Raw genomic sequence first — 24,767 nt, 5'->3', positions numbered from 1 at the left:
AGGATTGGGACCAGAGCTTGGTAGGCCTACCAGGGGATCCCTGCAGCCAGGTGGGTCTGGGGAGACAGGAACTTTTGCTACCACAGGCCCACTCAAGGGCTACTTCCCTAGCATAGAATCTTTCCTGCCTCCAAATCTTTGCGCATCCACTTTTCTCAGCCTAGGATGCCCTTTCCCTGCTTCTCTACCTATCAGACTCCTACTTAGTCTTCAAGAGCCAACTCATTTACCTCTCTTCTGTATAACTTTCCCTGGCTTACCCCCATAAAGTATATCACTTCTCACTCTGTCCCCCCACGGCAATTTTAGGAGGCTATTTTATTGTTCCCGGGATTACAGTCGAAGCTTCAAAAAAACAGAGCTTCAAATGTATCTCCTCCTCAGACACCCTCTACCCCACTGCTCCACTCATTCAGCTACCAGCAGCCCTGGTCAGGTGTCTAGTGTGTGGAAGGCCATCCCAGTCTCCCTTCTGTCTGCTCAAGAGATGGGGTGGCTGGCTCCCTGTTCAATATGCCATCTCTGCAATAGACCATTGGTGAGCTGCATCATAGGAAGGAATGCCTAATAATGGTAATTGTAGGGCACCTGGGTGGCTCAGTTGGTTGGGCGACTGCCTTAGGCTCAGGACATGATCCTGGAGTTCCGGGATCGAGTTCCGCATCGGGCTCCCTGCTCAGCAGGGAGTCTGCTTCTCCCTCTGACCCTCCCCCCTCTCATGCTCTCTCTATCTCATTCTCTCTCTCAAATAAATAAATAAAATCTTTAAAAAATAATAATGGTAATTGTAGTAAAAGTAACAATAGCTGTTATTTATTGAGTCCTTACTGTATACTAAGCTCTATATTAACGCTTTTATCTCTTTTAATAATTAAAATAACTGAATTTGATTTATTACCTACATATTCCATATGTATAAACAAAGTCACTGTTAAGTAACTTGCCCAAGTTCCTCCATTCACTAGTAAGTAGCACAGCCATTGTGGTATATCTCTGCTTATGATCTCATGAGCAGAATTACCAGTCTGTATCCCCAGAGTCTCTACAGAGTCTGGCATAAAATAGGTGCTCTGGAGTGTTGGTTGGTTGATTGAATGAATGAGTGAATGAATGAATCTGTGTTCTTCCCATTGAACTTGCCTTCAGACTTAAGGGGACTGGCTGAGCATCTGTAGCATATGCCAAGAAGTATGGATTTTGTCTCCTCTCCTAATACCCAGCTGTACACAGACATGTTCCCTCCCACTCAGTAACAAACTGCCTGGAACTCTTTCCTGGCTCATATTTACAAGAGAATGTGATAAATTCTGTATTGATCCCTCCTGTTCCACTGTAAATTTTGCAAAAGATGATTAAATAGAGCAATAGAGTCTGCAGGCATTGTGGCTCAATATGTTGTGGAGTGGCGTATCGACCTCCTCCATCCAAAGGCAGCCAGCGCCTATCCCTGCTGCCCCAGACCAGTAATTAAAATCCTGTGAGACTGGGATTTAAAATCCAATCATATCCCTGAATCAAGCCTTCTAGCCTCCCCATGTGACGAGTGCAATAAGGTAACGGCAGGAGCATGTTTATGTCTGTGCTGAAGCAGTCCCCATAGGGTGGGTAAGAAATGGAAAGTTGGGTAGCCCTGCTGGCTAAATCACTTCACCCTGACATCACAGCCACTTGTAAGACAATCTGTAGGTACATAAACAAGTCCCAGCCAAAGACCAAATCTCAGACTCTAAGAGCAAAATATCATGCACAAAAATTCACAAATTGTGTTTCAGTGTACACTTCTGTTCCCACAGCCAGTAGTTGGTTTAAGCAAGTGATTTGGCTTGATTAAGCTATGGCCTTTAGTAATCAAGTATGTGTTTGGATTTCTACAGGATCTCTCTGGTTTAATCTAAGCTGAAGCCAGCCTTCCCTGTGCTGAGGCCTGTAATCGAGGCACAAGATACTCTTGAAATAAACTTACCCATCTTCTCCTAGCAGGACCAGGAGCTCTTTAAGAGCTGGGACAGTGTCTTCTTATTCACCTTTGTGTTCCTAGCACCTAGCTTGATGCCAGACACATAAAAGGTTCTCAAAAAGTATCTCTGAATGAATAAACACAAATTAACAATTAGTCTTGGGAAAAAAACCTCCATAAGCTGAGGTGTAAGTAGTAGATCTACCAAATGGTCATCCACTCAGTGCTTGAACACTCCCAGTGCTGGGGAACTCATTTGTTCCTGAGGCTGCTCAGAATCTATCTTTGGATGATGGTTAGAAATTTCTTACATTCAACCAGAATCTGCTTCCAAGGTTCTTAACTTTACCATGGGGCTTATGTAGAATGACTCTAATCCCTGTTCCACTGCTGGCCCTTCCAGTACCTGAAGATGCAGGCATGTTCTTCTAAGCTATCTTTTCTCCATCCTGAACCTCCAGTCCCTTAACCCATCGTTCTCATGTGGCTTACCAACCCTTTCCTATTTTTTTTAAAGTTTATTTTTTTAGTAATCTCTACACCCAGCGTAAGGCTTGAACTCACAACCCAGAGATCAGGAGTCACATGCTCTTCCAGTTGAGCCAGCCAGCCAGGCACCCAACCCTTTCCTATTTTGATCACACTTCCAGAACCATCTCTACTTTGTCTCTCTTCTAAAACCCATAACTTCCCATTTATCTCCATTACTTTTCATCTCATTTGTTTCAGCTCTTAATGTCAGCCTTCCACCAGGTGTGTCTAGCTCTTCCCACCCTAATCTGACACCTACAGATTTGATGAACAGACCATCCTATGATATTTTTGTCAAGGATAAACATACTAAACAAGACCAACCCTATTTGCTGCCACTCAAAACTTCCTTCCAGGTCACCTATGATCCATTAGTCACTCCATTCCCCTTGGGTCTGGTTAGTCCACCAGTCACTACTAACCTTCCACACTGTACTGGCACCCAGCCCACAATTCTCCATCATGTCCTCAGGTTGTCCTGAGATATCCCATCAAATGTCTGATGAAGTCCACATTTGCCCTGACTGCACCTGATTGAGCAAACAGATAATCCTGATGAAGAAAGGAAATGAGGTTAGTCTGGCATGACTTGGTTTCTGTGACCCCATCCTCATTGCCTGGCGATCATCACCATTTCCTTCTCTGGATATTCACAGGGCATCCCTTTAGTAATACATCTGATTCTGGAGATGAGACATATGTATATAAAAAGTGTGTGATGATCAGTTAAGTGTTCTAGGGGTTCAAAGGAGGAAATGGTCCATGTAGGCTAGAGTGGCCTGGGAAAATTTCCGGGAGTTTGCCACCAGTGAAGAGAATAGTGACAGCTGGTGTGGTCCAGTCCTTCTGGTCACTTGGAACTAAAAACTTGGGGGTGGGGCCCAAGACTGTGGGCAGGTGGAAAGAGCCCTGGACTAGAAGGCCTGGGTCTAGCACTCACTCTCCCACTCACAGTCTCCATGACCATCTTGGGCTCCAACCTTCCCTTCCCCAGGCTTCTCCAGTCTCTTTTTCCTTAGTGCTTACGCACTGTAACACCTCTGCTCTTCTCTGGCTGGTGCTGTGGCTTCCCATCTCCCCAGCTACACAGTATGTGTCTCCCTTGTATTGGGGGGAGGGGAGTCATCATCCTCATCCCCTTATCCGCCCTCACCACACTGCATTGTCACTATTTCTGTCCTGTCTCCCATCAGTCTGGGAGTCTTGCCCAAAGGCAAGAACCGGTCTGATTCTACTGTGTACCCAGCACTTGGCCCAGCATCAGTACTCAGTGGGTTTTAATGGAATGGCTGGATCCAGTCATGAGGCAGTAGCTCTCTGTTCCATGAACTTTAGATATCCCCCTCTCTGAAGGCAAGGGACCCCAACTGACTGTGTCCATTGGGGAGTTAGGACTTGGAGATGATCTTCTAGGATGTCAGTTAATGTGGGTCACTATTCACCTGGTCCCCAGATGGGGAAGCCCTGAATGAGAGGAAAAGGAACCCCATTTTGTACCCTTACAAAACTGTCTATCTCAAACCTACCTCTAGAAATCCTCCTATATCTTGGTTTTGGAGCATATCAGCACACTGGAAGGGAAGAAGAGAGATGATTTGCCTGTTTTTGAGTCATCAGGTCTTTGGAAAGTAGCACTATGTGGTGGAAAAACCAGACCTGGCTTCTTTAAAAAACAACAACAAAAAAAATTGATTATGTAAAATTGCAAACAAATACAGAAGAAAGACTAGTGTAATAAATCTGTGCTTTAAATTCCAGCTCTACTGTTTGTCTGCTGGGTGACCATGGGCAAATTACTTCAGCTCTCTGAGCCTCTTTTCTCTGAGTCTTTGTATGATGATTAATTCAGACACTATGTACAAAGAAAGGCCTTATACCCAACACATGTTAGCTTATCTCTTTTCATCTTGCTCTTCTGCCAGACTCCGTTAAATCGTCTGGAAAATGGGAAAAATAATACCTCTTCTGCTTTCTTCAAATTGTTAAGAATGAAATACATGGAAGGAGTCAGCACAGGATATGGCATGTAGTGAGTGCTGGGTAAAGGTTTTTGGTCACAAGGGAGGCGGATCTAGAAGTGCACAGGTATGTGTGTGTGTGTATCTTGAGAATGCTCACTGGTATGATTTATGGAAATAGCTCAGGACAAGACATCAGGGAACTGGGGCTCTTCCTGGTTCCACTCAGCCTCTCGCCGCATTCTGGACAGGTCTCTTCTCTCTCTGACCTGAGGGGCTACATGCATACTAGCTGTGAGGACTAAACAGGGATGGGCCCCCAGGAAAAGGTGGGTGTTGGAAAGACAACAGGAGCCCATGGACAGACAGAGAGCATTGAGAGCTGGAGGGTGGTAGAGGCTTCCCAGAGGGAGGGACCTTGAACAAGGGGTAGTCAGGGAGATAAGGAGCGGGGTTCCAGGCGTGAAGAGTGGCCCAAACAATAGTGTGGAGACAGGGAAGGCGTGTGGTTTCTCTGACGTGGTCATTCTTTCTAGGAATGCTTCCTTGGTGGGGAACTCACAACCAGAAAGAGTAGACTGCTCCACACTGACAGACATCTCTGATTATTGGAAAAATTTCCCTTATATTCAGCAAAAAACTTCTAAATGGGGGGTAAACAAACTATTGAAATAGTGAAAATCAGGATGAAGGTGGTAAAGGAGCTAGCAGTAAAAATGGAAGGAAGAGTGAATATAAACATTACAAAGAACATTATACAGTCTTTTTTCCCCCACCAATCACTTTCAAGCTTTTTATTTTACTCAGTCCAAACAAAACCCCTAGAGGTAGGCAAGGCAGCAATCATTACCACCAGAGAAGTGAAGAAAGTGTCCTGGATCACACAGCCAGGGAGTGGTAACCCCCACCCCAGCAAGCTCCCCCACCCAGTGCTCTTTTAGAGGGCTGGGAGCCAACTACATGTAGGGGAAGGGGTGAGTCACGGAAACTCAGTGGTGGTAGACCTGGATCACTAGAAGGCCAGTATGGCTGATAGAACTGTAGGGGGCAGTGGGGAGTGTGTGAGCATGTCAGTATTATTGATAATACAGCTTAACCCATTTGTATAGGGTAGTTACTGTTGTGTTTTTTTAAAGCCTTCTTATACTAGCGTTATCTTCTTTGATATTCACAGAGGTAGGCAGAGGGCCAGAACGGGTAGTGACAAGGGTGGAGGGAGTAACAAGCCGCCTCCCCCACCCTAATTTCAGCCCTCCACCAAGGATGGGCAAGTGAGCCAGTCTGTCCCACCAATTCCTCCCCACTTCCTGCCCACAGAGCCTAGAGGATGTTGGGGCCTGACCTGACCTTATTTCCCAGAGAGATGTCTTGGGACAAGAAAAGAGACCAGGAGCTTTGGCCTACAGGAGTCAGTGACATGATCACACACTTGCTGTCAGAGGGCTCTTCTGAGGCCAGAAGAGCAGCCATGTTTTGTGTGGCCTCAGAAGATAGTCCCTGAAAAGAAATCCATTCATTTGGTAAATCTTAGTGAAACCTGTTCTGTGCCAGGCCCTGTGCTGGGTAGCAAGGATATAGCAGTGGATCAGACATGATCCCTGACTTCGAAGAGCTCTCAGTCTTGGATGCAGACAGACTGTTTCCACGCAGAATGATCACTAAGGTAGAAGTAGAAGGGCCTGTGGGAGCACAAACGGTGATTCCAAACCTGGGATGGGAGGGGAACCAGGAAGGTTTATTAGAGAAGCCTGAACCAGGTTTTTAAAGATGAACAGGTATTTGCCGGAAGACCAAGGTGGGAGTGAGGTTGAAGGGAGAGGTTGGAACTCATATGAAACCGAGTTCTGTCCTTGGTTTAGTGGGGGGAACCCCTTGGAGAACCATGAGCGCGGGGCTAGGTTCTGGGCACATTCAGGGGAGCCAGGGTGAGACCACCTGTTTCTGATGTAGTAGAGGGGCGTCTCTTCTTAGGGAATTGGAAGAGCTCACCATTAAGGTGTTTTTCCACTCAGAAAATCTATGATTGTGTCAAACCAAAGGCAGGCACTATGCCAGAGAAGAGCAGGGGGTTCCTTGGGTCCCAGTGGGCCAGCCTTCTGTCCTGCCAACACCGTTTCCACTGCTTTACATGATGAGACCCAAGCCAGCCACTGGTACCAGCCAGGACCAGCCCATACCACCCCCAAACACACACACCTTACTTTCCTGACCCAAGCCCTATTGACAGGTCCCCCAGAATCTGAAGGAATTCAAGACAAATGGTTAAGAGGATGGAGTTAATAAAATTTGAAAAATTGAGGCCTGTCACTCCACTAAACTTTTTTCAATACCACTGACAGAAACATATTTCCCCAATGAGTGACCTTCCACAGCTGTAGCGGGCAGGCACAGCCGCAGCAGTGCTGCCAGGAAGCCAGTCTGCTATTTATCAAATATTATAAGCTGGGACACACTAATCTGGAGCAGGGAGAGGAGAGGAGGGGTCCTGCACTATACTGCCTGGGGTGCTCCAGGTGTTGGCCCCAGCCCCAGACAGCCAGTGGGAGGTGACGGATGGCCTGCGATTAGCACTCCCCACCTCCATTCGGCCCTCTCACTTGCTCCCAGAGGCCTGACCCTCTAGACCAGCTGCTCGGCCCGGAGGGGCCCTGGGTGGGAGACAAGGGGAGGTCAGGCCAGGGCACGGGCTATCCTGATGCCCCCGGAGAGGGCAGGCGGGTGAGACCCAGTGTGGTTATTTATTGGAGTATAATGGCTTGTGGCCGTTGGTCGTGGAGGTGAAATCGATCAGTTGTAGAAGTCAGGTTCTATCAATTATTACAGCAATTAGTCAAGTCAGAGCATCAGAGCAAGGGTGTTGGGGGCTGGGGGACTAATATTAGATGGACATTTTCCATGGTGCCCCCACTCAGCCTTCCTAAAGTGGGAGCAGAAGTGCTGCCCTGAGGCTGCAGAACCTTGGGGAAACCGGCTGGCTAACCCCCTCAGGAGTGGCTGGGGTGGGGACTGACCGAGAGCCTCCTGAGCTAGAGATAGGCCCAACACTGCTTTAAAAGGCATCCCTGTGCTGGCTGGCCCAGGTGCAGAGATGTCCTACCTGTCCCCATCCCATCCTTTATGAGAAGTGACACAACTCCTACTAGAAATTACTCAGTGGCCAATGTTTATGGCACACATTTTTCATTCTGTAAGCAAATATAGATCACTGACAGCACTTGTTTGACGCAGCTAATCTCACCCTCTGTTCTTTCTCCCACTGTCTTCTCTCTCACTTTCCCTTCCTCTCCTCCCTCCCCTTCTCTTCCCTTTCTCTTCTCCTCTTTGCTCCTCTTGTCTTTCCCTTCTATAGGTCTCTCCTTATGGATCCCCCTTTTACTCCAGCCCATATCTAGCGACTGAGTTCCCCTTGAGGCTGCCTAAGAAAGGAGGCCTTTCCACTGCTGAATTGTAGGTCCCTTTCAGCCCTAGCCATGATCTAGGAACTTGGGGGGAAGGGGAGGTTGCCATCTGCCACTGGCCCTCAGCCTTGTGGAGCCCCTCAGTGTTGAGCACCAGAGAGACCGGGGATGGGCTGGTAAGGCGAAACCAGGTGAGCAAGCCCCTTAGTACTCCATTCCTTCCTGGGCCCCCACAGTACTGTCTGTCCCTCCTTCAGCACACTGACACATTCGGCCCAAGTTGTAGTTGTTTGGTCATCTCTTATCCCCATTAGCTTCTGGAAAGCTGGAATTGTGCCTTGATGCAAACTCTAGGTAGCACCTAATCTTAAAGACAGGAAGAGAAGTCTGCACAAGAGATGATCACAGGGGTGTGAGGAAAACCTGAAAAAATGGTTTTATAGAACTCAAAGGAGAGTGGCCAAGGTATCAGTTGCTACAGAGTGGTCAAGAAATACAAAAAAGAGGGGCACCTGGGTAGCTCAGTCGGTTAAGCGGCTGCCTTCGGCTCAGGTCATGATCCCGGGGTCCTGGGATTGAGACCCGTGTCGGGCTCCCTGCTCAGCGGGAAGCCTGCTTCTCCCTCTCCCACTCCCCCTGTCCCACTCCCTCTGCTTGTGTTCCCTCTCTCGCTGTCCCTCTGTCAAATAAATAAATAAAATCTTTTAAAAAAAAAAAAGAAATACAAAAAAGAAGACTGTTCCTTGGTTTTGCCAATCCCCCATCAGCCTGCATACAGAGCCCTGCAGATACAAAGCACCCAGTCACCGCCAATAGAATTGAAAGAATGAGACTCCAACAGAGCCCCTAAGGACTTGCCTACTAGTTAGGAAGAGCACAGATACCCTTCTTACCAGGGAGGTGGCACTTTATCCTGTAAGTGCTGAAAAACCAGGGAAGGATATTTCAGTAGGGCTGTGTCATGGCTGCCCTGTGGGAGTGTGGAGAATTGGAGTTGAGAAAACCTGGCGATGGGTTTGACTCCTGGTTCAAGCAGATAATTAGCTTTGTGACCTTGGGCTAGTTGGTTCACTTTCCTGGGCCCCAGTTTTCATGTCTGTAGCCTGGGGATTTTAATTTCTCCCTCTCAACAGTGGTTGCAAGGTTTAAGTGATACAGTGTACACGAAGTTCAGAGCTCAGTGTCTGGCACATAGTCAGTGCTCAGTAAATACCTGCAGCCCCTATTATCACCACTCCTAGATTTATAGCCAAGAGACCTGAAAACACTCCACGCAAAGACTTGTACACATACGTTCATAGCAGCATTGTTCACCATAGCCAAAGGGAGAAACAACCCAAATGCCCATCAACTGATGAATGGCTAAACAAAATGTGGCCTATCCACAGAATGGAGCTTTATTCATCCATGAAAAGGAATGCGGCATTCCTGCTTTCATGTTGCAGCATGAATGACACCTACTACAACATCAGTGAACCTTGAGAACATGCTGAAAGAAGCCAGACAGAAAAGGCCGTATATTGTATGTTTCCATTTATATAAATGTCAAGTATAGGCAAATCTATAGGAACAGAAAGTAGACTAACGGTTGCTGGGTTTAGGGGGAATGGTTATGGGGTTTCTTTTCGAGGTTATGAAAATGATCTAGAGGGTGCCTGGGTGGCTCAGTCGTTAAGCGTCTGCCTTCGGCTCAGGTCATGATCCCAGGGTCCTGGGATCGAGTCCCGTGTCGGGCTCCTTGCTTGGCGGGAAGCCTGCTTCTCCCTCTCCCACTCCCCCTGCTTGTGTTCCTGCTCTCACTATCTCTCTCTCTGTCAAATAAATAAATAAAATCTTAAAAAAAAAAAAAAAGAAAATGATCTGGAATCAGTGGTGATGGTTGTACAACCCTGTAAGTATATTTAAAACCACTGAATTATACACTTTAAAAGGTTGGATTTTATGGTACATGAATTATATCAATAAAAAAGAATATAAATATTTTATTTCAAATTCCTATTAGAAAATAGGATCATGTATAAAAGTATTAATTTTTCTCATTGATAATAAGTGTCCTTGGCCTGGATCCTACTTCTTGCTCTCTGCCCCACTCCCTCCTCCTCCCACACCTGTTCCTCTGCGGCCCAGGCAGACAGCCACGTGTAAATGCTTAATAAATGCTTACAATTGTTGACAAATTTATAGACCTTTAAGAAGCAGAGAGCTTCAGTAGGAATAGTTTTATATCCTGGAACAAATGTTTCCACAGCCTAGGAATGAGAAATGCTGAGTTTTACAGTCCATCAGCAAACAGTAGCTAGACACCCACCTTGAGCCAGGCCCCATGCTAATGTGCGTTTGCCTGCATATTTAGTGTTCCCAGCCAGCCCACTACATCCTTATGGCAGGGACTGAGTCTTAACCCTTCTTTACTTTTAGACAATACTTCCTTAGCAAGAAAGATCAAGGAATGTTCCATTTAGTACCTAGTTCTTGAGCATCTGCTCTATTCAAGGCACAGCTTTCTTATGTTTCGGTCTCCCTGCTTTCAGAGAAGCAGGGAGACCGGGGGCCAGGCCAGATCTGATTCTTCTGTGTCTCAAGCCCTACACATTCAAGGTTTGCCAAACTGAATGGAATGTATAGTTTTTGAAGAGGGGAGTGAGGTGTTCAGACCTGGGCTTTGGGAAGGAGATTCTAACAATGTGGAGGTCAGGGGAGCCTTTCCTCCAAATCTGCCAAGACATTGCACCAAGTAGACACTTGATACATAGGCTCGTCAGCTGCCAGAACGCAGAAAGAAGGTAGATGTATGGCCTGGGCAAGCCCCTTCTTTTTATCATACTCCAAGTTCTTTGTCCTCAAATCACAGGAACTAATGATTGGAAGAAATGCCTGCCCACATGCACATACTCACCAACAGTTAGCATTGGTAAGAGCATCAAACCTTGGGGCTACCATAGCCAGGTTCCTGGTGATGTCTACTCCCTTCCAGAGGACTCCGCTAACTCTGGTAGGCAGGAAATACCAAGGTAAAAAAGCATTAAAGGAGAGAGAGCGGAGCAGAGAGCAGACAAAAGGGGGGCTATTTTACCTTTTTTCGGATATTCTGTGCTTTAGAAAGGAACCCTTTTATATGATTTTATTAATGAATATTCATCTGTATGCAAATGAGCTTGATCCTAGGGGCATTTTAATGACTGATGCATTGGTGGTAGGATAGCTGTGTGTATTTGTGTATAACACACCTATGTGTATATAACGCATCTTTGTGTAAGTAGTAGTATGGGTAGTATGTTTCTGCACATGTGTGCGTGTATGTGTAGGAACCCTGATACCCTGACCTGTCTGTCAGAGAACTAAGGACTGTCCTCTCAGAGTACCTTGACATGTTTTTCACACCATTCTACAATCTCTTAGGTTTTGTTGCTCCCTGTTTCCATGGGAATTCGTTCCTCTGAAATCAGGGCCCAAGTCACCTCTGAGGGAAGGCTGAGGCCCCACTGATCATTCATACAGTCTTTGACTATTTCTCTTCTTGCCAGGAGCCAACCCCCTGCAGAGGAATGAAATGGGACACACACCCTTGGATTATGCCCGAGAAGGGGAGGTGATGAAGCTTCTGAGGACTTCTGAGGCAAAGGTAAGTCTCAGAGAAAGGAGAAGGCCTGTGGGTACTCCGTGCTGCATTTAATCTTTCACTCATTAAATTATGTCTGGCTCCATACCAAAGCCACTTCTCCTTAGATGATTATTGTCTGTTTAAATACAAATCTAGCCCCCAATCTCATCAAGAATAGGAAGCTGCCCCTGTCATGACCAGGCAGAGGCCTGAGCCACTTCTAACTTCTGAGGACTAATCTTCAAATTCAGTTTTTGAGGTAATGGGCCTTCTAGCTCCTTTTCACAGAACCAGGGATAGTTAGACGAAATCTTTAGCCCAAGTACTATTACCCCAGGCCTCACATATTCTTTAACCTCACAGGCAATCTTTTCCCATCATCACTCCTTCCAGAATCATTCCCTCACCCCTCCCTTCCACACATACTCCAGAAAGCCTGGTACAGTCTAAGCCCAAAAAATCTCCATCATAAATTGATCTTCTCAACCAAACTTTTGAACTCCCTAAATGCAGGCTGCCTTCTGCTCTTCCCAGCCACCGCGCTATCCCTCAGGAACTACTGGGCAGAATCCAAGAACTAGCATCACAAATCTCAGAGCTGCCAGGGACCTCAGAAATCATCAAGTCCAGTGGTGGGAAATCTTACCAAAGCCTAAACAAATAAGTCAGAGGAAACTAAAGCTGAGAGGTGGGCCAGCGCCACAGCCACCTGGCCTAGCCCTTCTCTCCCAGGCAGCTTCTGTGGGGGTCCTTCTGCGGGGCACACGTTTCAAATCTCTGAAGCCTAAATCAGTGGACTCGTCTTACTCCTGAGGAAACTGGAGCCCAGGGATGTGACATGGCTTGCCTTTGGCCCCAGAGTGCTTTAGTGTCAAAACAGAAACTAATAGACTTGAATACAAGGTCATGTAGTAGGTTCAATGGTAGGACTAGAACTGAAAGACTCATTTTCTTTTTTTATTTGTTTGTTTTCTTTTTATGGTAAAAAATTTGGATTTAGCCACCTGGACTCAGTTTAGATAATCCCAGTTTCATTGGCAACATCCAAAGCATCATAGTCAGGAGCCAATTGAACATACGCCTTCTTCTCTCCATCAGGCCTGATCAGGGTGTTGACCTTGGCCACATCAATGTCCTAGAGCTTCTTCACAGCCTGTTTGATCTGGTGCTTGGTGGCCTTGACATCCACAATGAACACAAGTGTGTTGTTGTCTTCTATTTTCTTCATGGCTGACTCGGTAGTCAGGGTGAACTTGATGATGGCACAGTGGTCAAGTTAGTTTCTCCTGGGGGCACTCTTTGGAGGATATTTGGGCTGCCTTCAGAGATGCAGTGTCTTGGGCCGTGGGAATATAGGTGACATGCAGATCTTCTTTTCTTTGTGACTGTGGACATCTTTCAGCACTGCTTTCTTGGCCTTAAAAGCCTTGGCTTTGGCTTTGGCTTTGGCTTTGGCTTTGGGAGGGGCAGGGGCTTCCTTCTTCAGTTTTGGCGCCATCTTCGTGAAAGAGCAGAGTTGGTTACTGACTCTCACTCTTCTGCTCTTTCCATCATCATGGAGTCTCTTTTGGCACATCGGCGGAAGTGCCTTGAGATGATTCAGTATGACAGGTCCCACCTAGTGTCATATATTCTATGTCTTGAGTAAGAGCACTTAGGTCACTGGACTGAGACAGACAAGACATGGGTTGTGATCCCAACACCACCACTCACTGACTGGGTGACATGGAACTAGTATTTCCCTTCACTGAAGCTCAGTTTACCTCTGTGAAATGAAGACATTGCACAAAATGGTTTCTAAGGTTCCATTCAGTATACAATTTTCTATGTATTGGTCAGAATAAACCAGATTATGTTGTAACAACCCAGGATTTCAGTGGTATAAAATAGTGAAGATTTATTTTTGGCTTCATACAGCCTGTCCATGATGGTCTCTGTTCATCATAGGCCCTCAGAGACCAGACTGGCATTACAGCCACCCTCTGGGATGTTGCAGGTTGCTGGCCAGAGGGAAAAGAATGCTCTGGAGGGTCTTGCATCGGTAGTTAAATGCTCAGTCTAGAAGTAGACCCTTTACTTCCACTCACAACTCACTGGACAGAACTAATGCCTTGTTCCCACCCAATCACAAGAGGCCAAGAAGAGTAATCCTACCATGTACCCAGAAGGGGGAGAACTGGAAATATCTGGCAACCAGCATTAACCATACAGTTTGTCTCCCTGGGATCCTTAGTAACTATCTTGTGGTAGTTTCTTCCAGAGAAGGTGGCAGGGTAGGAAGGGAGATGGGCTTTCACAGCACATCCTGAGGAGTGCTTGGGACTAGCAAGAGTGAAGGTTACTAGAGAGCAAGCACTTCCTTCCTCTCTGTTCAGATTTTCCACCCCTAGGAGCAGCCCTCGAGGTCAGGTCAGTTTCCTCAGGTGTCTTAAGGAAATCCCTACACATGTTTCAGATAACCTCAGGGACTGCACTCCTGTCGTCCCTCTCAGGCACAATAGCTGTCCCATGAGAGCACACCCTGGACTTGGCCAAGAGAGCACATGGTGTGTTCAGTGGTATGACAGAGGGCAGGCCTCTTAGTGCCAGCATAGGTGGAGGGGTTAGGGCTGCTGAGGGACCCTTAACTAAATTTGGCTGCCTTAGAGGGGCTTAATGTGGGCCATGTTAGTACAAGGCTAGTGCCCGAGTGAATAATAGGCGCTGTGCCAGGTGCTCTCTGTATTTTTTCTAATTCTGTAATAAATCCTTGAAGCAGCTCTTACTACCTCCATTTTACAGATAGGAAAACTGAAGCTGAGAGGCGCCTGGGTGGCTCAGTCGGTTAAGCGGCTGCCTTCGGCTCAGGTCATGATCCTGGGGTCCTGGGATCGAGCCCCGCGTCTGGCTCCCTGCTCTGCAGGGGGCCTGCTTCTCCCTCTCCCTCTGCCTGCCACTCTGCCTACTTGTGCTCTCTCTCTCTCTCTCTCTGTCAAATAAATAAATAAAATCTTTAAAAAAAAAAAAAAAAAAACTGAAGCTGAAAGAAAGAAAGCAGATGACTGGGGCGCCTGGGTGGCTCAGTCATTTAGCGTCTGCCTTCAGCTCAGGTCATGATCCCAGGGTCCGGGGATCGAGCCCTGCATCGCGGGCTTCCTGCTCAGCGGGAAGCCTGCTTCTTCCTCTCCCACTCCCCCTGCTTGTGTTCCTGCTCTCACTATCTCTCTCTCTGTCAAATAAATAAATAAAATCTTTAAAAAAAAAAAAAGAAAAGAAAGCAGGTGACTTACAGAAAGTCAAGTTGTTATAAGTAACTATTGGGATATGAATGAGAGGATTTCTTTTTATGATATTAGATCTGCCTTTTCTGGACCTTATCTATCTATCTATATATAGTTGGCCTCTTTTTTTTAACCTGATTGATAGCCTACTGTATATATAGGAGTCTCAAACTGGCAGCCATATTTTATTTTGCCACCCAAGAATTTATTTAAAAAATGTGACCCCTTGGCGGTTGGGAGTGTGGATTCTCCAGCCACAGGCCCCTCAACTCCTTATTATATTATGTGCTGGCCTGTCAGACATTTATATTTCCTACTTGGCCCTGAAGGTGTTTGAGTTATGATCCTAGTTCCATATTTGGAATCTGGAGGGGGGGGGTTTCCACTTAATAGTCTTTTTTTTTTTTTAAGTTATTTTTTTAGTAATCTCTACACCCAATGTGGGGGCTTGAACTCGTGACCCTGATATCAAGAGTTGCATGCTCTTCCGACTGAGCCAGCCAGGTGCTCTGCTTAATATTATTTCTTGATAATTTTCCCATTTTCAAGTTATCCATAAGCCTAATCTTTGATTTCATTCTGCCTTTTAAAATGTATCACTTATCTAAGAATCTTTGTCACCTTAAGTGGCCTAAATGATTTTCTCCTTACTGTCAGTTTGCTCAGTTTCTCAGCATTCTCTGTGCAGTAGCTTCCTTGGGCCCCCTGAGAAGATTCAGAGGTAGATGAAGCCCAGCCCCTGTCCTCTGAGCTGGCTGCCTAGAAGAGGAGGATGGGGGAGAGGCAGGCGCTCTTAGCTCTGATACCCACAGACTGATTTGTACGTTAGGAGTGGTCTGCAGAGAGTTTGTGGGGGCTCCGAGAAAGCATGGACCACCTCCAGGCAGAATGAGCAGGGCAGGCTTCATAGAGAAGGTAGCTTGTGATCTCAGTTTGAAGGATTTTACTACATGGAGAGTTTAATACTTAAAGCTTAGACCATTTTCATGTTTTAACTAAGAGACGAAGGAGAGAGGTAGAAATATATCTTTGTGTACGTGATGGCAGATAAAACAAAAATATGGGGAGCTATTCCATGATGAATATTCAGCTGAGGGGGACGTGCTGATGCCAGCCTGCATCTCCACTCCCGAATCCTTATTCCACCGAGACTCACGAGGAATTTATTGCTCATTTTAATCACACCCAGAGAATGAATTGGCAGGAATATTAGGCAGATAAGCCTATCATATATATTTTATTTGCATATCCCAGTGACAGAATCACAAGCACATTTCCTATATCTATATTTTTTCATTTGCTTCAGGGGTAGCTGGGGATGCAGTGCTCCCCTGGGCCTGCATTCTGGGCTGTAAGCCTGGGTGCTCCCATCAGAGCTGAGGAAAGCCCTCTAGGAGAGAAGGGGTGAGGTACACAAGAGGGTAAGAGGGTTCTCTTACTCCTGTCTTAGGGTGAAGTGATACCCCTTCCCCATTTTGCCCAGCCTGCTCCCTGCTGCATCTCATTTCAAGTGCCAACATACTGCACGCCTAGCCCTATGCTTGGCCTTACCATCTGACCTTCATTGCAGGTTTACTGTGGGCTAGACACAGAGCTGTATGCTTTATGGAGACAAGCTTTTGCTCTCTCTTTTGTTTTTAACTTTTTAAAAACTTTTTATTGAAATATACTTTTATAAGGTGCATATATTGCAAGTATATAGCTCACTGAATTTTCACAAACTAAACACATCTGATCAAGAAATAGACCATTATATTCAGAAACCCACCTTATACTTCTTCCAGTCACTACCCATCCCCCAAGGGTAAGCATTATCCTGATTTATTTTTACATAATTTCAAAAATAGTACAGTGAATGCTGTAAACTCTTCGCCCACATTACCTATTGTTAATTTTATCACATTTGCTTTATGATGTATATAAATATTATATATAATATATAATTATATATAGAGAGATACATAATTTTTTCTGAACTATTTAAGAGTAAGTTACACACATGATGCCCCTTTACCCCTAAATAGTTGTGTTTCCTAAAAAACAAGGACATTTACTTACCTTGGTACAGTCCTCAGAAGCAGGGCATTAATATTGATATTAACTAATCTACAGATGTTATTCACATTTTACCAGTTGTCCCAATGATTATCCTTACAAGAAAAGAGAATTCTGGATCCCAAGTTGGATTTAGTTTCATGTCTCTTTAGTAGTCTCCTTTAACCTGGAATGGTTCCTCAGTTTTTCCTTGTCTTTCATGACCTTGACATTTAATGAGTTCAAGCAGGTTATTTTGTAAAATGTCCCTCAATTTGGGTTCATCTAATGTTTCCTTATGATTAAATTCAGGTTATACATTTCTGGCAAGAACACCTTCTGGTGTTTATTTTCAGTAAAGTCATTAGATAACCCCGTGCTAAAAGTAGGAATAGGAGATTTGTGTTTTAAATCTCATCTCCCTAAACAGACTCTGAACTCCCCAAGGCAGGGAACAGGTCTTTTCTTACCTGCAAGGTGGCAAGTGCAAGCTCTAGAGCCAGACTGCAAGGGTTAGCATTCTGTCTCTATTACTTGCTACCAGAGGAACTTTGTTTTAATTTATCTCATCTCTGTACAGGGGAGGAGGAGATACTCTGAACTTCCTAGGGCCATGAGGATTAGAACAGCTAGTCCCCAATCAGGTGAGACTTTGCAGTCGATGCTAAAACTAGTGAGTGGGAGTTTGAGGAGTAACAGGATTATTTACATAGGCTCAGATCCTCATCCCTCAGGATACTTAGGAATTACAAAGGGGGAAATGGTAGTAAAGAAACCTGGCACAGACCACCTTAACCAAGTGATCAAAGTTAACATCACCAGTTGTAGGATAATCAACATCCCGTGCCTCCTGATAGGATGCACTGAGAACACAACTCATCTCACTTGAGCCAGTCCTTGCCCCTCTTAACCTTCTCTCACCAGTCCTTGGATCAGCCCAGCTATTTGCAGAATGACATGGTCTGATTTACATATTAAAACATCACTCTGGAAGCAAGGAGGATGGGGCTGCAAGAGAGAAGAATGGAATCCGGGTTGCTGACATAATGGTCACCAAGTGTGGTAGAACTGACACCTGCCCTGTTCCCTGACTTCCTCTACAGGGATGTATACTTGATGACCTAGTTCAAGAGATTTTCAAGTCCCTTGGGTGCCTCTCTCATTCCCCAGGCTTCTTTATTGGACCTCCTGGGTTCCTCTTACCATCATCCCCTGCACTCAGGGTTTTTTTCCATCATCCCCTGACCCCAGTCTTATCTGTTGCCCCCTGGTCCCTGTGGTGACTTTCCTGCCCAGTCCTCTCTGTCATTCCAGCTTCAGAACATGGCAGAAACCCTGTGATGCTAGTTGAGGTCAGAGTCAGGAGGATGGGGCATATATGAGTGTATCTGAAAGCAGCCAGTAGGCTCTGTGGCCCTGACCTCCCATGAGAGGCAAATTGTAGGTTGGCCTTTCTTCTCTTCCCTCCTCCATACCTACCACATTCTTACCCAGGGCCTCATTCTGCCTACTCATCACTCCCACCCCTGCCTCAGCTGCCCTTTCGGTGAACACACTGCCAGGTTCATTGTCAGACCTGTTCCCTGAGGGATACCCAATAATAGGGTTGCCTGACTTACCCCTTCTCTCTGTAACCCTCCCCAAAGAACGACTCATCCCAGCCACCCACCTCTGAGAGAGCCTAGCTAGGCTTCACCCCAGCCTCCCAGCCCTTTCCTGTAAATGCACTCACAGCCAGGAGGGGTGCCATATTAAATCAAGAATGATGGAAACCAGTGGCCACGATTATCCAGCCAAGATGCAGCATGGGGAGCTGGTTGCTGCTGGCTCCAGGTGAGGGCTTCTGAAGCTAATTGCATATGGCTTTTATTAAGATGATCACTCCCCCACTCCTGCTCTCCTGGGTGGCTTCTTCCTAGTGCCTCTCAGCCCAGTGCCTTCTGCTTCTACAGGGTGGGTCACCTGCCCTATCTTCTCCTCTCTTGGAACCCTGTCGAAGCAGGGCCTTGTCCTTAGTCCCTGTAGGCTTCCTCTGCATCTCCTCAAAAAGCCAGGAACAGGGGCGCCTGGGTGGCTCAGTCGTTAAGTGTCTGCCTTTAGCTCAGGTCATGATCCCAGGGTCCTGGGTTCGAGCCCCGCATCAGGCTCCCTGCTCAGCAGGAGGCCTAGTTCTCCCTCTCCCACTCCCCCTGCTTGTGTTCACTCTCTCACTGTGTCTCTCTCTGTCAAATAAATAAATAAAATCTTCAAAAAAAAAAAAAAAAAAAAGCCAGGAACAGTAGTAGGAGTCCTTACCAAGTGCCTTCTCCCATCTTTCTCTCCTCCTCCAAATAGAATATATACAGACCAAGTATTTTCCTTTCTAGGTTCTTCCATTAGCTAGCTTTTCACAAGCCTGGGCTCATAGCTAATGCCTTAAGAAGCCATTCATTCATTCAACGCATTTTTTTAAAATACAAACTCTGTGCTAAGCATTTGGAAAAGAGCATAAAGCAGTAACCTTTAACCTGGTCCCAGCATCCTATACATTTTTATCAAAAAGTCTGACCCAGGGGCACCTGGGTGGCTCAGTCGTTGAGCGTCTGCCTTCGGCTCGGGTCATGATCCCAGGGTCCTGGGATCAGGCCCCGCATCAGGCTCCCTGCTTTGCGGGAAGCCTGCTTCTTCTCCTTCTCCCCGCTTCCCCTGCTTGTGTTCCCTCTCTCACTGTGTCTCTCTCTGTCAAATGAATAAATAAAATCTTTAAGGAAAAAAAAGTCTGATCCTTTTCAGAAGTTTTTCTGAATAGATATTTAGGGTTCCAGGTCGGGGGAGAATGAGGATGTGCCTAGATTTAGGCCACAGGTTGGATCTTTCCCAGGACAATCTAGAAAGCTCCTAAGAAACCAGCCACGGGTGCCTGGATAGCTCATTCAGTTGGGCATCTGACTCTTGATTTCAGCTCAGGTCATGATCTCGAGGTTGCAGGATGGGGCCGGGTCAGGCTCCATGCTCAGCGAGGGGTCTGCTTCCCCTCTCCCTCTGCTCCTCCCTCCGCTCATGCGCTCCCCACCCTCCCCCCCCCGAATAAGTAAATAAATCTTTAAATTAAAAAAAAAAAAAAAGGTGCCTGGGTGGCTCAGTTAGTTAAGAGTCCTTCAGCTCAGGTCATGATTCCAGGGTCTTGGGATCAAGTCCAGAATCAGGCTCCCTGCTCAGCAGAGAGTCTGCTTCGGCCCCTGGGTGGCTCAGTCGTTAAGCATCTGCCTTCGGCTCAGGTTATGATCCCAGGGTCCTGGAATCGAGTCCCGCATCGGGCTCCCTGCTCAGCGGGAAGCCTGCTTCTCCCTCTCCCACTCTTCCCTGCTTGTGTTCCCTCTCTCGCTGTGTCTCTCACTGTCAAATAAATAAATACAGTCTTTAAAAAAAATTTAATTAATTAATTAAAAAAAGAAAAAGAAACCAGCCAGATCACAGTATAACCTTTCCCCCATACTCACCCCTGTAGAAGTTGAGGACCCTTTCTCCTTGCCCAAGAAAATAACAGGAATACTAAAACCACCTAAAATCATGACACCGAAGAGTTATAGGAGATAAAAAATTTCCCTGGAGAAGACTTAGGGAGACCAAAGAGTTTATACCCAAACCAACAGAGTGGCAAGAAAAGTCATGTTTGCCTATGACAGAGGAAAAAGATATGTTCTAAGAGGCCCCGTAGATCAGTGCATGGAAAGCACCTAGAGGCAGAATTCTCTACCACGTACGGAAAACTGACAGGCAGAGAGATGAGCTGCCTTGTGCAGTGGAGGTGTCCCCAGAACCCAGTTGGTATTGAGATGGTACCCTCAGACCTAGGCTTCTTCAGGAAGGAGCCATTTCTGGGGCAGTGGGGACATCTAAGTGGACTACGCTCCTAGATTCTGCTTGAGCCAGAGAATTCTTCATCTGTGGAGCCCATACAGCTTAAATTAGGTAAAAGGGTTCCAGTGCCCCCACCTCATCCCCCAAAAAAGCAGTGGGTTAGATAGTTATCAAAATGCAGTGAAGGAGGAGAGAAGCAACATTTACCAAAGGCCTGTCAGGGGCCAGCTCCTGTGCTGTCCACTTGAGTCCCTCACGCCACCACTTATGCCTATACATTTGCTCTGTGCCAGAGACTCTGCCACATTCTTTGTGTATATTATCGCACCTAATCCTCACCAGCATCCCACCAGGATCCTGCAAGGTGGTGTGAGTTACTGTCTCCATGTTAGAGATGAGGAAAATTCAGGGAGGTGAATTAACTTCCCCAGGGTCAGCTCGCCAGAGGGTGGACGAGGTGAGGTTTGAATTCAGGTCTGTCTGGAGCAAAGCCGCTTATTTCTGCCATACAACTCGCCCCGCTGTGAGCCAAAAAAGGAGCCGAACTTCCCACAGGGACAACTGTGAGGCTTAAAGGAGACACTGTATGTAAAGTGCAGTGCCTTTGTACGGTGCCTGGCACTCAGCGAGCAGTTCCACAACCAGTAGTTAACCTCATTCAGTTGGCAGCATGCATTGACTCCTGGGAGCCAGGCCCTGTGCTGTGATAGAGCTGTGGAGCTGAATAAGACTTGGCCTTTGTCACTGAGGACTGCATGGTTGAGAAGGAGAGACAAACAGGCAGTTAAATAAGTGCTCTGGAGGTGCCCGGGGCAGGCGTGAAGCCTTACACCAGGCTCCTTAGACAATGTGGTATTTAAGTTGAGATCACCAGGGCACTTAGAGGTAGATGGGAATAGAGGAAACTTTGTGGTGAGGGAGCAGTATGAGCAAAGGCCCAGAGGCAGGAAGACTCTGAGACCCATCACTGAGGGCAAGTTAGGAAGCAGACCCGGCAAACCCTCGGCAGCCAGCTTCCATTGCTTCAAGCTGCTCTCGTGGCCTGCCTGACTCCAAGCCGGCCAGGCTGCTACCCAGTGCGGGACCAGGCAGGATGTGTGCATCTCCCCATCAGAACCTTCCAGCCCAGTGGACCCAAGTGCTGAGAGGGGCTGGGTGGGCAGGGAGGAGGAGGCGGCAGATATATGGTGGAGTCATCAGAGCCAGGTGATGTATGTGGTGCCTGAGGGAGCAGCACAGTGACACTCTGGATTCCAGCCGGCAAGCGTCGCTCCACTGGGATTGGCGCCGAATTATTGCTCCATATGAAACCCAGGACTGATGGGAGCTTTCAGTTACAGACTGATAGCAACAGCCAAAATTGGATTGTTTGCTATTTATTTTTTTTAACTTCTGTCAAGGTCACTACCGTAACAGGAAAACACTGCCCAAGCAGCAGGTATTTTTCATCCACTCTGCCTGCAAGAGCAATCTGCAGCCACAACTTTTGTGACAGGGCCTTACCTCGGCAGGTCTCTTTCTAGAAAGCTGTCAGTGTTACGGGGTCTTAGGGGAAAGGAGCCTCCCTAAGATCCAGGTCTTTCTGTCCCACTCCAAGGCCTGCTTCCTTCCCCCATCCACCTGGCTCCATGAGCACTTTATCATCAGACCTGCACACTCACCCTCCCTGCCTGGCCTCCAGATAGTCCCACATCTCCTGCCTAACCCAGTAGTACAGCTTCTTCAAGCCTCCGGTCACCCAGAAGCCTCCCCACAATGTTCCTGGCTTTGCGTATCCTTCCCTTCTCTGGACTCCTGTGCCACCCAGTTTAGCTGTTAATTCTCTCCTCTTCTTATCTGTCACTAGATTTATTTTGCAAACATTCACCAGCTAGCTGCCTTCACAGTGCCAGGACTTCTGCAGTGAGTAAAAGATAGTGCCTGCCCTCAGGCAGCTCATAATCGATTTAGAGGACAGATTCACAAACATGGAACAAATTTGGTTTTTGTTTTGTTTTTGTTTTTAAGCAGGCTCCACACTAACATGGAGTCCAATGCGGGGCTTGAACTCACGACCCTGAGATCTAGACCTGAACTGAAGTCGAGTCGAACACTTAACCGACTAAGCCACCCAGGCGCCCCAACAAATTTGTTTTCAATAGTGGGAAGTTTTTGGGTTTTTTGTTTGTTTGTTTTTTAGTGATAGGTACAAGCTAGAAATAGGCATGCATGCTTTGGAGGAAAATGGTTGATAACCACCTGAGAGGTATTTGTGTACAAGCCCTGCCTCACCTCCCTGTCCAACTTAGAGCTCCCTGAGGGCAGGCCTGGCTCTCCTCTCTTCCCTTGTAGTGTAATCACACTCAGGTCGCCTTCCTTCTGCCTTTTCTAAAGTGGACCAACAAGCCAAGGGCCAGATACACACCAGGCACTCAGCAGCAACTAGAACCCCCTAGGTTCCAGTCCTCCTCCTCCCCACCCTACCATTTCCATCATGGCATGCACAGGGCCAGACACATGGCAATTGCAGAATAATTGTGTTTAATTGAAATGCAATATCATTGAAGTGGAGGGTGTTCATAGCTCTGGTTTAAAAACCAAAAAGGTTTTTGGAGCACCTGGCTGGCTTAGTCGGTGGAGTGTGTGACTCTTGATCTCGGGGTCATGAGTTCAAGCCCCATGTTGGGCATAGAACTTACATTAAAAAAAAAGAAAGAGAGAGAGTAAAAACCAAAAAGATTTTCAAGAGGATAAGTGAAAGGAAAGAACCTCTATTTGTTAAGCACTTACAGTGCATGCCAGCTCATTATGTATATCATCATATTTAATCCCCAACTTACAGATGAGAAAACTGAGAGGAAGTAACTTGCTCCAGATAATAAGCACATCTTGTAAGTGATAAAGCTGGGATTCAAACCCAGGTCTTTTGTCAGACTCCAGAGTCAAGGGTTAATCTACTAGCAGTACTTTATTTTACTAGCAGGGTGAGCCAGGACTCCTGAGCAGTGGCCACCTAAGGTGAGGACTAGGACAAAGGGATAGTGGGAAGGACTGGGCCAGCCTCCAGTGGCCAGGAGCCAGAGTGTGCATCAGGACCCCTGGAGCCCCAGACCTGTGTTTTTTGCCCCTGGGTTATAGTGTAGAATGAAACGATCCTTCTGGGCCCGGCACTCCTGAGCCACCTTCTCTTTCTCCCCACAGTACCAGGAGAAGCAACGGAAGCGTGAGGCTGAGGAGCGGCGCCGCTTTCCCCTGGAGCAGCGGCTGAAGGAGCACATCATTGGCCAGGAGAATGCCATCGCCACAGTGGGTGCTGGTGAGTATCAGGATGCCAGGCAGCACCAAAAGAGGGCGGGGTGGCTCGTGGTCTGCTGTCGTGAGGTGTACATCCTGCTGTCACCGTACCGTGCAGAGGTGGCTATTACAACTTAACATTTGTTGAGTACTTTCTGTGTGCCAGGCGTTGTGATAAGCTCTTCACATGTGTTGTCGTTTAGTCCTTATAACAACCCCGTGAGGTTAGTACCATTAAATCCCCATTTTTTTAAAGATATTTATTTATTTATTTGAGAGAGAGAGAGAGCATGAGTTGGGGGGCAGAGGGAGAGGGAGAAGCAGACTCCCCGCTAAGCAGGGAGCCCAACACGAGGCTTGATCCCAGGACTCTGAGATCATGACCTGAGCCGAATGCAAACGCTTAACCGACTGAGCCACCCAGGCGCCCCAAATCCCCATATTACAGATGAGGAGGCTGAGATACAGAGCACTTATAATAATCACTCAGGCTGCTTTCCTGTGCTCTAACTCTGAACTTCATCTGGTCCACTGTCCCCATCCCCCACTTCTCAGGTGAGCAGACTAAGACCCAGAGAACAGGAGCTTGTCCATCACTTGTAATGTAGCAACTCAGCCAGAACTAAAACTTCTATCTTTTGTCTCCCAGCCTGGAACTCTGCCACTCTTCAGTATAGTTTGTCAACAGCTGGCTCAATTTTAGGGAAGACATCCTGAACAAGTCTTAAGTACCTTCTTCTTGACCCTAGAAGCTCTTATGTCCCATACTAGGAGCCAGACTGCTCTCTGGTATAACCCCTACTCTAACTGCCCTCCTGCCCATGCAGACCCCACTAGAGAGAATAAAAAACTAAGGTTCTGCTCAAGGTGGCGGGCTCACCTCTATTCTGTGACTCGGGTGCATGACTCTCTGAA

The 24,767-nt window shown here is 46.9% G+C and overlaps 1 protein-coding gene and 1 pseudogene across 3 annotated transcripts in view; one reads left to right on the top strand and one right to left on the bottom strand.

Moving 5' to 3' along the window:
* Window positions 1-24,767, top strand: part of CLPB (ClpB family mitochondrial disaggregase) — a 141,122-nt gene that overhangs the window by 91,726 nt on the left and 24,629 nt on the right. For all 3 annotated transcript variants that reach the window (XM_036119444.2, XM_036119448.2, XM_036119446.2), the window contains 2 exons: window positions 11,369-11,466; window positions 23,760-23,874. In XM_036119444.2, coding sequence (XP_035975337.2) covers window positions 11,369-11,466; window positions 23,760-23,874 — 213 coding nt within the window. The remainder of the gene's footprint in view (window positions 1-11,368; window positions 11,467-23,759; window positions 23,875-24,767) is intronic.
* Window positions 12,440-12,943, bottom strand: LOC118552792 (large ribosomal subunit protein uL23 pseudogene; annotated as a pseudogene).

This window comes from Halichoerus grypus, chromosome 11 (genome assembly GCF_964656455.1).
Source record: "Halichoerus grypus chromosome 11, mHalGry1.hap1.1, whole genome shotgun sequence".
In the NCBI taxonomy this organism is placed as follows: Eukaryota; Metazoa; Chordata; class Mammalia; order Carnivora; family Phocidae; genus Halichoerus; species Halichoerus grypus.
The sequence above is the reverse complement of the archived record's forward strand: the minus strand, read 5'-3'. Positions and strand labels throughout refer to the sequence as shown.